Source organism: Penicillium taxi (assembly GCF_028828555.1).
Source record: "Penicillium taxi strain IBT 34144 chromosome Unknown utg000004l_segment0_segment0, whole genome shotgun sequence".
NCBI lineage: Eukaryota > Fungi > Ascomycota > Eurotiomycetes > Eurotiales > Aspergillaceae > Penicillium > Penicillium taxi.
The window spans coordinates 6,204,411-6,216,788 of NW_026643206.1; the positions used below are offsets into that span (position 1 = coordinate 6,204,411).

At 45.7% G+C, this 12,378-nt stretch overlaps 5 protein-coding genes across 5 annotated transcripts; 4 read left to right on the forward strand and 1 right to left on the reverse strand.

Moving 5' to 3' along the window:
* Positions 1-853: 853 nt before the first annotated feature.
* Positions 854-3,453, forward strand: N7495_007211 (uncharacterized protein; the record flags this gene model as incomplete). Its single annotated transcript, XM_057209862.1, has 4 exons — positions 854-1,082; positions 1,149-1,777; positions 1,840-2,828; positions 2,886-3,453. 4 exons carry the CDS (start codon positions 854-856, stop codon positions 3,451-3,453), a joined length of 2,415 nt encoding a protein of 804 aa, XP_057063636.1.
* A 2,471-nt stretch (positions 3,454-5,924) lies between these two features.
* Positions 5,925-6,463, forward strand: N7495_007212 (uncharacterized protein; the record flags this gene model as incomplete). Its single annotated transcript, XM_057209863.1, has 2 exons — positions 5,925-5,967; positions 6,078-6,463. The coding sequence occupies 2 exons, from the start codon at positions 5,925-5,927 to the stop codon at positions 6,461-6,463; spliced, it is 429 nt and encodes a 142-aa protein (XP_057063637.1).
* A 1,547-nt stretch (positions 6,464-8,010) lies between these two features.
* On the forward strand, positions 8,011-9,254 carry N7495_007213 (NAD(P)-dependent alcohol dehydrogenase; the record flags this gene model as incomplete). Its single annotated transcript, XM_057209864.1, has 3 exons — positions 8,011-8,031; positions 8,138-8,260; positions 8,328-9,254. The coding sequence occupies 3 exons, from the start codon at positions 8,011-8,013 to the stop codon at positions 9,252-9,254; spliced, it is 1,071 nt and encodes a 356-aa protein (XP_057063638.1).
* A 343-nt stretch (positions 9,255-9,597) lies between these two features.
* N7495_007214 (putative Ras family GTPase (Rab4b)) lies at positions 9,598-10,792 on the reverse strand (the record flags this gene model as incomplete). The annotated part of the gene is made up of 4 exons (XM_057209865.1): positions 9,598-10,442; positions 10,532-10,536; positions 10,601-10,665; positions 10,730-10,792. The coding sequence occupies 4 exons, from the start codon at positions 10,790-10,792 to the stop codon at positions 9,598-9,600; spliced, it is 978 nt and encodes a 325-aa protein (XP_057063639.1).
* Positions 10,793-11,286: 494 nt separating this feature from the next.
* Positions 11,287-12,231, forward strand: N7495_007215 (uncharacterized protein; the record flags this gene model as incomplete). The annotated part of the gene is made up of 1 exon (XM_057209866.1): positions 11,287-12,231. The coding sequence occupies one exon, from the start codon at positions 11,287-11,289 to the stop codon at positions 12,229-12,231; it is 945 nt and encodes a 314-aa protein (XP_057063640.1).
* Positions 12,232-12,378: the final 147 nt, after the last annotated feature.

Consider the following 12,378-nt stretch of genomic DNA (forward strand, 5'->3'; position numbering starts at 1 on the left):
ATTATAAAGTAACAATTTGATCACATGACTACTTTGTTCCATATTCCAACAATCACTACTATAACTAAGTACTTCCACTGTGACGATGAAGGCCATAATTCCAAGAAACACCCTGGCAAAAAGTCTGGTGATGGCAATAAGTGCAAGCGCGATGAAAGCGCTTTATATACCAACAAACAAACCTTGATCAACACCCCAGACCGCCACTTGGACATGAGAGTAGTAGAGTGATACCTCGCCAGATTCTCTGGAAAATCTCCTAGCTTTGGTGTTGGACTTGTTTGCATTACCATGGAAAATTCTAGTTCCTTTAGCATAATACACATACCAGACAAAGTATCGTATTTAAGTGAGAGTTAGTTGTGGTAATGAGACTGGTAGAAAAATATCGATCTCTCGAGTATATTCCTAATATATACTGAAGTATCTTGGCTGTGGGTCTAGATAATCACTCGAAGAGTGTAGTTCCGTTTTGAATTTTTGATATTGTATGGGATGGAAACAAGGGATAACTTCATACATTTTATCAATACTTTCCTAAGCATTCCAGCCTGTAGTACTCATTACATACCAAGGTTTATCTTTGCATATATACTCCGTAGTAGTAATTTCGATGTGTATCTGCTCCTGTGGACAATTGACGATCCATATCTCACATTGTTAACATGCGATTGAGGATCCCCCTTCAAATGAAGGTATGTTCAGGCGTCACCTGTGAGAATTTATTGATCCGATCTTGGATACATAATCAGTCGAGATTCTCGTTCGCCTAGCAGGGAAATCGTATATTAAAGAGCTCGAAGCTCCTGCCTGTCATATCCTAACAAAGGGTCTGAGAAAATCAAACTCCACCATGAGGTTCTTTCAATGCCTTAAGTCTCTGGCCTATTTGGGTGGTGTGGTACATGCCTTTAGTGGCTTGCACTCAGCTCGCCATGGTCTTCTTCAGATTCCACCTTCATTTGCACATGATGAAATCAACATGTACCCTGCTCTTCATCCCGAGCACGACTCCAACAACTACAACCATCTAATCCCCGAGGATACTAAAGAACTCTACTACAGTCAGGAAGGACATCGCCGTGAGTATCTATATGCTATCTTTTTTGTATGATCTAAAACGTGTATGATCTAAAACGATTCTTTAGCTGCCCTACATGGTGCAAAACATGGCCGGTTGCAAGCGACCTTCTCGCGACCTTCGGTTGTTTTGGACCACTCCAGCCATATCGAAGACGTCAATTGTGGTAATGAGCATATCGAAGTCTGCTTTTCTCCCGAGGCATACCCAACTGTGGAAAGAGAATGGTCCAAATATGACAGCAGCTCATTCAATCTCATTACTTACCATATTGGATGTGGTCACCTTAATGGAGAGTTCCGGTCATTCTTTATTGCATCCAACCCTATTTTCGAGAACAACTGTGTGACTGTTCTCGCAGAGCTTACTGATGAACAGGAAGAGATTCAGGAAGGACATCTAAACTGGGGAACATATCAACATCCAAATCTGGCCAAGCGTGAGCCTACATTAGGACATATCAAGGTTGAAAAATCAGACCCGCAGCTACAAATGCAAGATTTGATGAGCTCAGGCTTTTTCGGCAATGGAACAATTGGAATGGACGACCTCACAGCGAATGGAACGGCTGTTAAAGATTTCTTTGGAACCGATTCCATTAACACCGATATTCCGGATGAGTACGAAATAGGCCTTGACTACCTCTCGGATGAGGAATATGACGACCTTATTAAGCGAGGTCTATTTTCTTGGATTGTGGACGGAATTCTTTCCATAATCAAGGTGAGGATCGAATTTAAACTGGACTATTTAATTAGCAATTGACTAACAAGCGACTATCAAAGGCAGTTGTTAGTCTTATCGAAAAGACGCGGAAGCTTGTTGAACTAGCAGTCAAGGTCATAATTGCAATTGCAGTGATCACTGTGAAATTGTTAATGGTCCCCTTCGGGTTCCCATTTGAGCAAGATTATCACGCAGATATCGCCTTTGATCAGAGAACTGGTGGGAAAAAACTTGGATCAGATATAGCCAGTTCTCTTGGAGGGACCCAAAACAACTTTGTTCTCTCTAAACCTGGCGCAGCCGTGCTGATGGAATGCGAAAGTTGTGGAGCCAAGGCAAACTTCAGCTTCGGTGGAGAACTAGCATTTAGCATCAGCAAGGGTATCTATAAGGCACAAGTATTCTTCACTAACCATGAGGCTTTCATATTCGATGCAGTCTATGGCATAACTGTTGATGCAAAAGCGTTTAAGTCAAAGGGAAAGCTGAAAACGACAATTGAGAAAGAGTTATTCGCCATTCCGTTTTTCGCCATTAAGATCCCAAAGATCATCACAATTGGACCACAGGCAGTTGTTAATGCCGCTGCAAGCATATATGTCGATTCTCATGCTGAGCTACGTGCTGGAGCTAGATTTTCAATCGCTGCAGGAGAAGTAATCTTGGATGCCATAGAGCCCAAAAGAAATAAAGCATCAGGCTTTCAACCAAGCCTCGAGCCAATATTTGAGCTCAGAAAAGGAAATGTCGTTGCGACTGCAGATCTAGCACTACCAGTTGGAGTCGAAGTGGCCCTGGATATCCTCGGCGGCACATGGAAGAAATCTGTTGGCGTGTATACAGCGCCCTCTGTGTACTTCACAGCAGGAATCTCCTCTGGTGAAGGGAATGCATGTGATAACGGAATCGAGATGCGAGTTGGGGCTAAAAACCGAGTCTATACTTCCGCGCTCGGTCTATGGGAATACGAGTTTAAGGAATTGGGGGTAACATTCTTTGAAACAGGTCTCGGCTGCCTCTCGTAAGTATAACTGACAGAAACATCTTAAGCAAAGAAATGTGCTAATGAGTTTAACAGAAGAAAAGGGTTTGATGCAGAGCAGGTACAGCCGACGACTCTGTTTAATAAGGTTGCGAGTACATTTGGTGGGGAGAGCAAACTTGCTTCTAACAAAACCATCGCGCTGGCCAAGCCAGAGCCAGTGATTTATAAGGACGAACATCTGTCAAAAACCAGCAAAGCCAACAGCAAAAAGCTAAGACGGTTGCCAAAAACGAGTGGCTTCCGCCTAATTCAAGATGCTAATCAAACAGCGACTCTAGTCGCTGGAAAGGATGGCCGAATTTACTTGGCCAGCAACTCGGCCCAGTACGATATCAGCGCACCCTGGGGCGGTCTGCAAGTTAATAAAAATGTCTTCAGCTACGACGTCTTCGGACGTCTCATCTGGTTCAATGCTAAATATCTCGAGGAAGCTTTTAAAGACGAAAAGCTCAAGAAAAAAAGAAACTACCAGGAATACGACACAGTACTCGACACAAACGGAAAGCCAAATTATATAAAGTATTTCACTCCCTGGTATCGCATGGTAGACCTGGGTGTCTCCGCAGCTCAGCATATGCCCAAAGGCGCTCAATCTGCGTAAGTTACACGTTACCCACGCATATACCCACCTTGGTAGTTGTCGATTCGGTTGGTGTTAACGTCTGGTTGCAGAACATTATCAGTCATCAAATCTGGTAGCATCGAAACATACGGCGTTTCATTCCATCATCCCGCCTCTAAAGATGAAAAATCTAAAGAATTCTGGTTTCCGACGGTTTGCAAAGTAAAAGGCGGACTTCGACTTTTCGCAACTCCCTATATAGTGGATGCGAAAGGGATCGCACACGATCGAGCCGATGCGAAAGACGTCAACCGATATTTGCAAAATGCTTACCGATCACAACGAGTGTATCATAGGGTCCTCAAATCTTCGAGCAGCATTAGAAAAGATGATCCAAAGTCCTGCGTTACCGTTAGGCTGACTTCAGACAAGAAAAGCACCGTGCCAGTTTGAAAGGTTGTTCTGTCTATGGTCTTCTACTGTTTCGAGTGTGATCCTGTGTACGATCCTGCCATGATATTCTTCCACTGGCGCGTGCTTCTTATTACAACTTTACGTTGAAGAATGAGACCACTTACCTTATATTGTAACCTTCTTTGGCAAATCAATTGCTTTTTGCTCTCGTTGATCCTCAGCAAGCCTCGAGAGCTGAATAACTTCTTCTCGGTTTTCAACGCATTGGGTATTAAATTTTAATTTAATATTGCGACTGGACGGACCTAGACTTCATCGCTCACTAGCATGGCCATGGAAATATTCCTGGCATCATGTAAGTTAACTGGTAACAGGTTGCGTATCATTGAAAACACTATTCTGTACTATGCAGAAATGAGGAATAAATAAATTCAAGTACCATAAGTTATACGTCTAGATCAAATACAGTTCCTGAGCCCATTTTTTAAAGAATGTCGTCCCTGATTACCTCCACATCGGCGTCGGATCGAGCCGCATCTGGCGAAATGAAAGGGGGCAGTGTAGCCGGGCTACCCTAGTTTAGGCCACATCACGAATCCCTATTCGAAGTGCATCAAACAACAACCTTGAACAATATGCATATAACCGGGATGTCCCGTCTTCTAGGCGTTTCCTTCTTTCCATAATAAGACTAGAGAGTTCAGAGGTAGCCCATGAATTGCTGTTGTTATCGGTCCATTTTGTGTGTTTAGGGCGTCAGAGATCGACCGTTCTGCGCGAAGTTTCTGAATCTTTGTCATAGCTTTACTGATGGCAGCTGCTCTCTGAGAAACTGAGGGCGATGGTGCATCCAGTTCGGCCATTCGAGGGTATGCTCCGAAGGTGAGAAGGGTGGGGACAAGACCATCGGGCCCAATACTATCATTTAAGGCTTTAAAAGCCATCTGGAGGGCCATATGTTTATCAATTCTCGATCCTAGCTCTGCGATAATGATTTGATAGACTCGCCGAAGTGGTCCATGATATCGTTCGACCATGCCGATTGAATTATGAGCTTTCACAGGAACAGCTTTTGTGGAGATCCCTAGGTTCTTGGCGTAATATTTGAACTCTCTGCTCACAAAATTTTTGCCCTGATCGTGTGTGATAACATCAGGCGGTCCTTGGTATGTGTCTATCCAGCATGAGCGGATGACATACCAGGTGTGTTTTGCAGAGATATTACCAAGCCATCGGCCAGCCTGGAATCTAGTGATTTTGCCGACGATGTGTAAGACTGGCTCTGTTTTTCCATTATTAGCCATGTACATGATGTCGACGATGATGTTATAATTAAATAGAACATCATCTTCATTTTGACGCTTGGAGCGGAAACGATCTGGCGATCTACCAGATTTCTGGCAGTGTTCACAGAGCCTAGGGATCTCTACAAAAGCTATCCCTGTAGAAGCTCACAATTCAATCGGTATGGTTGAACGGTATCATGGACCACTTCGGCGAGTCTATCAGATTATTATCGCAGAGCTAGGATCGAGAATTGATAAACATATGGCCCTCCAGATGGCTTTTAAAGCCTTAAATGATAGTATTGGGCCCGATGGTCTTGTCCCCACCCTTCTCACCTTCGGAGCATACCCTCGAATGGCCGAACTGGATGCACCATCGCCCTCAGTTTCTCAGAGAGCAGCTGCCATCAGTAAAGCTATGACAAAGATTCAGAAACTTCGCGCAGAACGGTCGATCTCTGACGCCCTAAACACACAAAATGGACCGATAACAACAGCAATTCATGGGCTACCTCTGAACTCTCTAGTCTTATTATGGAGAGAAGGAAACGCCCAGAAGAAGGGACAATGGACAGGACCATTTACACTACTCTCAGTAGAAGGAGAAACCTGCACCATCAGTTTACCTAGCGGCCCAACACCATTTAGAACAACAGTGGTAAAGCCATACCTAGACGCGCAGAGACACCCTGAATTCGCTCCAAAAAGTCAATTCTAGTATGTCATAGTGTCGTAGCTTTATCTAGTTATGTGCGAGAACCTTCCACGTGCATGCTTACTTCTTCAAATCTCTGAGTAGGTATTATCAAAATGCGCTTCGAGTCTAGCAACCACTTCTTCCGCTGCCTCAAAGGTACAACAATCACCACATATGATCCATATAGTCCACCCATTTCCACCAACCTCGAAAACATATACACGTCACTCAATGACTCTCTCTCTCATCTGTCTCATCTGATACAGTGTCCTCTGTTCTAGCGCCATCTCTTTCAGCGCTTTCTATAACAACGAGAACCCCTCAGATATGGAAGATTACTGAGAAGCTCTCAGAGAACGCGCAGCATCTGAATTATGAAGATATACAGGAAGGCCTTGGTTATTCCAGAGCTATCGGCAAGTTCCTATGCTACCTTGTTGATGACCCAACAAAGATAGGCTTCATGAGAATCTATTGTCAGATCCCCATCGAAGAAACTGATGAGGATAGTATAGAGCAACAAGCTATTCCTGCCCCCGTTTGTGCTGAGTTTGAAGTTCTTATGCGGCTCAGGTACTGTCCTGTTGCGCCTCAAATCCTTGGCCATGCTGTGGGTACACAACCAGAGAATGGCTTCGTTCCTCGTGGCTAGATAAGATACTTCGTCTGGGAAAAGGTCCCTAGTAATTCTCTATCACTAGATCAATTCTGGGGTTTTAGTCGCCAAGATCGCGATGTTATTCGGTCTCAGTTCTGTACAGCCTATCAGTGAGTTAAAATCCATCGACTGGTTATCAGGAACCTTGAAAGATAGGAAACATCGTATTGATATCTAAAATTGTTGTTCACTGGGCAAATATTAAATCGTGGGATGAAAACAGCGAGCTCTAGTATCTCCGCAATTATCTATGAGCCAGACACCAAGAACCTGTAAGGACAAACAAAGACCAAGCTTTCATACTAATAGCTTAACACACTGAACCCGAACTACCCTAACATGTTCCTTGTGCATATACTAACCTTCAGTTATAGTCACATCTCAGGGTTCAGACTTGCATGGCCAATAGCACAAAAGCCCGAATGGGATGACGCTTTCTTTGTTACATTTGGACTTGCTAAGCCAGGCTTAGAAAGGGATTGGCTCTATCATCCCGAATTATGGGTTCTGTGAGCTTGCTGAAACCTTGGAAACCTCCTTACAGAATTTCCTGTAGCTATTTTATCACCAGTCCGGCGTGATCCAGTGGATAACCGGCCTTATCTATAGGTGTTATGAGAATTGCTATTTGATGCTCAGTATAGAGATTCAAAAAATAGTACTATTTTCATTACAACCTTGGGGGGGGGGGGGGGGGGGGGGGGCTCAGTATAGTGAATTACCTACCTACGTTAGTACCCCAAGGCCTCGCATACACGGGTGAGTCCTATCTATATTCTGATTTTCCAATTATATCCTCGTAGACTAGGTTGCTTTAAGCCTGTTTCCAATATGATAACAATGTGTCTAAGTAGGAAAAGAAAGATGCTACTGTGTTCATGGGTTGGTAAGTTTAACTCTCACTCTCACTTAGGGCTTCTGAGGCTCTTCCAAGGTTTCCATAGTAGGTACTCACTGTCTAGGTGCCTTTATCCCATGAATATTTCCGCACATATACATATAACATCTACATACCCACCCGGGAACCTTGAAACTGCCCCTGGGCAGTCCCATTAGCCGATTAAAGTGTTCAAATTATACGATAGATATGAATTCATTCTATTTATCGCAAGAGTTTATCGTTTTGACTCGCTTTCAACAAACCAAACGATTCTTCCATGTTTCCGATCATGATCCTCAGGCTCCAAGTTCCAATAAAGGATATATCCTTTATTGGAACATGGATCCCAGTGTAGCCTCTGCGCCCGACTAAAGGAGGAAGTCAAATGAGGGGAGGAAGAAAGTCAGGGTCTAGGGAGAAGAAAGACGCAGGTATCATGATCAAAGAAGAGCTGAAGATGAAAAGTACGGAGTGGAAAGATCGGGTTACCTAATCGTCGATACCAGGGGTCAGATGACGTCTAGTTTACCCGTCGGATAAATTACGGTTAAATACCAGGATCCACAATGATGATGCGGGGAGATACTCGGTTGATTCCACAGCCTATATGATTGTTGATTTCTCTCTTCACTTCCCCTTTCTAAGTATTACTCTATACGAAATGTCTTCTACAACAGCTGAAGTAAGAAATTGTCTGATTTGAAACCGTTTCCCATTCCATCATTCCACCGTTCGAAAATTAAACCCCGCATAACACATGACAGCTAACGTAAACACTACCGTTACAGAACCTTTCCTTCGTCCTAGAGGGCATTCACAAGGTCAAGTTCGAAGACCGACCAATTCCTACTTTGAAAAATGCACACGATGTTCTGATTAATGTCAAGTACACCGGTATCTGCGGCAGCGATGTAAGTGAACCCGGTCATCTGCGGGAAAAGAAAAAGAAAACAGGGAATTGAAAAGAGTATCATATAGGTCCATTACTGGGAACATGGAGCTATCGGTGCTTTCGTCCTCAAAAGCCCCATGGTGCTAGGTCACGAGAGTGCAGGTATCGTTACACAGGTCGGTTCAGCCGTAACTACTCTAAAGGTCGGCGACCGCGTCGCCATGGAACCTGGTACTTCCTGTCGTCGGTGTGAGCCCTGCAAGAGCGGCAAGTACAATCTCTGCGAGCATATGGTCTTTGCTGCTACGCCACCGTACGATGGCACCCTAGCCAAATACTATACTCTCCCTGAAGACTTTTGCTACAAGCTCCCTGAGCAGATGTCGCTGCAGGAAGGTGCGCTGATGGAGCCACTCAGCGTGGGAGTCCACATTGTGCGCCAGGCACAAGTAGCTCCCGGCCAGACAGTGGTCGTGTTCGGTGCGGGACCAGTGGGCTTACTCTGCTGTGCCGTAGCCACAGCCTTTGGGGCTTCCAAGGTCATTGCAGTCGATATTCAGCAGGCACGTCTGGATTTCGCGAAGGAGTACGCTACTACTTCTACCTTTATTCCCGGCAAGGGGTCTGCCTTGGAGAATGCTGAGAGACTCAAGGTGGAGAATGGCCTGGGTGCTGGGGCCGATGTTGCTATTGATGCGTCGGGCGCAGAGGCTTCTGTGCACACAGGTATTCATGTTCTGCGTAATGGTGGTACCTATGTGCAGGGTGGCATGGGACGTAGCGAGATTCAGTTCCCTATAATGGCTGCCTGTTCTAAAGAGTTGACCCTTCGGGGAAGCTTCCGCTATGGCAGCGGGGACTACAAGTTAGCGGTTGACCTGGTTTCATCGGGCAAGGTGGACGTGAAGAAACTGATCACGGGCACAGTCAAGTTTGAGGAAGCGGAGGAGGCGTTCAAGTCAGTTAAGGCTGGAAAGGGCATCAAGACCTTGATTGCTGGAATTGATGTGTGAGAGAAAGTCTGGGCAGGCCATGCTGTTCATTACTTGGTTGATCTTTGATCTCGGAATGAAGACAAAGACATTTTGTTTAAAATCACGAAAATTTGTAATAGGTATTGGAGTCGACGAAGACGAAAAAAAGGATTGCGATTGACATATGTACTGTAATTCGCCAGAATAAAAAGCCACATCACTCGATTCAAGGAGAAAACCCCCTTGGGAATGATATTGCCTCTGTAAAATCATAAATGAACGGTGAAGGGGGGGTATCGTGCAGGGCTCGAACGAAAGATACTATCGAAAAAAGAAAATCTAAGGTAGAAGTAGGTGATGCAGACGACAAGAGCTTGGAGTTTCAACAACAACCTTGGTTTCTCCGTGATGGACCATCCAGTCGAAACACATCTTCCCATTCTCTCATGCCGCCCTTCCAGCCTTGGGATGCGCCACCTCTACGTCGTCGCGAACGATGAAGGGGTACGTCGTTATCGCCCAAGGTTGTTCGGCTATGAATGCTCGAGGTATCGCTGGTACCATGACCATAGAGACCACCATCTCCGTATTGGATACCGCTCTGGGGATCATCCGGGTCGATCTCTCCAAGCTCAATCTTGGTAAGAATAATGCGAGCGAGTCGGTGAAATACCTCTTCGACACCTTCGCCTGTCAGGGCCGAGATTTCCACCGCGACCGGTATATTGGATTGCGCCGCCCAGCGCGAGCTCATTTCTCGGCTGATTTCCCGACCCTCGGCATATGTGGCTGTCTGTCGCGTCCCCGGGCCCAAATAGTGACCCGAGCGCACGGAAGCACTAGCATCGAAAGGTAATGAAGATTGTTTACTCGAAGTACTGGACGGGGTAGGTGGGGCACGCAGGAAATCATCGGCGCTGTCGGGTGATTCGTCGGTCAAATCTGCCTTGTTTCCTGCGAGCATGACAGTCAGATTTGGGGATGCTAGCGCCCGCGCATCCATGAGAAAGGTCGGGAGGGCGGCGAAGGATGGATAGGAGGCGACATCGTAGATTAAAATAGCGCCAGCTGCACCCCGGTAGTAGGATCGCGATACGGATCGGAAGCGTTCAGTGCCCGCAGTATCCCAGAGCTGGAGTTTGATGCGTCTGCGTCTAGACCCAGTGCCTAGCTTGACGATTCGAGATGAAAACTCCACTCCGATAGTTTGTGATGACAACACTCGCCCTGTAACAACCCGATCTGGTTAGCAGACTCTAAGAGGTGGGTGGAAAGGCTGGTTGTACATTCGTCTCTCACAAATCGGTGTAACACACAGGATCTGGATAGAGAATTTGTTAGTAACGAACTATGGCTAGAAGATTCATGTGGAATTCATCACTTACTTTCCTGCGCCACTAGGGCCTAGTAGGATCACCTTGGCCAGGTAATCGTACATGCTCCCCAGTTCCTAGCGGTGTGGTCAGCACGTGCGAAGCGGGGTTCAGGGGGAAGAAACAACAAGTCAAACATACCTGGTCTTGATCAGGCACTGAGGACACATCAGTAGCATTAGAAAGGCCCCTAGAACGCCCCATGGTGCCAGAGGGTTGAAGTACGAGAAACTATGTTAAGGGGAGAAGTTACCCTTCTAGATAACCCGTGACCCGACAATCAGCGGTCTATGAAACAGAACAGAAACGCTACAAACTAGTTAAATAATAAGATTTACTAGTAAGATTTATAGAAAATTAAATTCCAGATCATAAAAAGATGAGCAAAGGGTTAATTGTCCAAGGAAATGAGACTTTGACATTCAAAATAGTATAAGGCCTAGTTTGTTGATTGAATGAGGGTTAGTTAAGGCGCAGCAACGGATTAACCGTGCATGGTGGAGTGCATCAAGACATCAGTAAAAGACGGGACGACCCAAAACCCAAAGTGCGGCTCGGTGGCGGTGTTTTGAGCCTCTTTTCAGGGTCTTTCCTATCCATTGTTCACTTTTCACTTCCTTTTCATTCTACTGAAATCCAATATCTTCACTCTTAATATTGATTCTTGACAACTCGACATAATGAGACCATCAGCGATTATGGCTTTGCTCTTGATCTGGTCTACTGACGTCACTTCTCTGCCGACAGAAGTCCAGACCATCCAGACCAATATCGATCTCATCAAGCGATACTCTTCTTCTGATTCTCAGTATCCAGACCTCGAGAAACGACGTGGTGGTGGTGGCGGTGGTCGTGGAAGTTCCAGCAGCAGTGGAGGTAGCAGTGGAGGACGTTCCGGTAGCTCTTCTGGAAGCTCTTCTGGATCGAGTGGCTCAAGTCGAGGTGGCTCAAGTGGCAGCTCTTCCAGTAGCTCTTCCGGATCCAGTGGTTCAAGTCGAGGTGGCTCAAGTGGATCATCATCCGGCAGCGTCTCTACACCCAAGTACGGTGGTGGAAGGTATGAAGACAATTATCTCGGCTACACCAACCCCAGTTCCAGGAATGGAATTTCTGGTGGTGTAAAAGCCGACAGATACTCCGTTAGTCAATCAATTTCTCACCCTGGCAGCAGATATTATGCAGGCGGTTCCACAAGCTCCTACAGATCAGGATTGAAATCACCTCTCGGCCTCACTCCTTTCTTACTTCCAGTCGTAGCACTTGGTTTCTTCCCCGGCCTGTGGCTTTACTCGGCCTATGCATATCCCTATAATCATCCTTATTACTATTACAACGATGCTACACAAAAGAACGAATCATACCCGGTGACTTGTCTGTGCGAAGAGTATCAGGAGTGCAGTTGTGACGACAACAACAACAGCACATACTACGACTCTCTCTTCAACGGCACTAGGCCCCAAAACACAAGCAATGTGCGCGTGGTCCACGTGAATGGCACCGAGAATATCTATATCAACGGAACTTTGGACAATACCACTGACACATCGAAGTCAACTTCATCCGGAGTACAGTCGCTTTTGTTGAATGCTAGTGGATACTGGCTGACTGTGTTTGTGGTTTGTGTTGCTGTGTGGGGACTTTAAGACTCCACTGGCCCCCAGGAGATGCTTTTTGCTGACGCGTATATGGCCATATTTCTTTCTTATGGGATGGCTGTCTGAATTTCTTATACTCCAATCGCTTTTGTAAACTAGTCTGTTAATGCCAATAATATGAAATGACGAGATGAG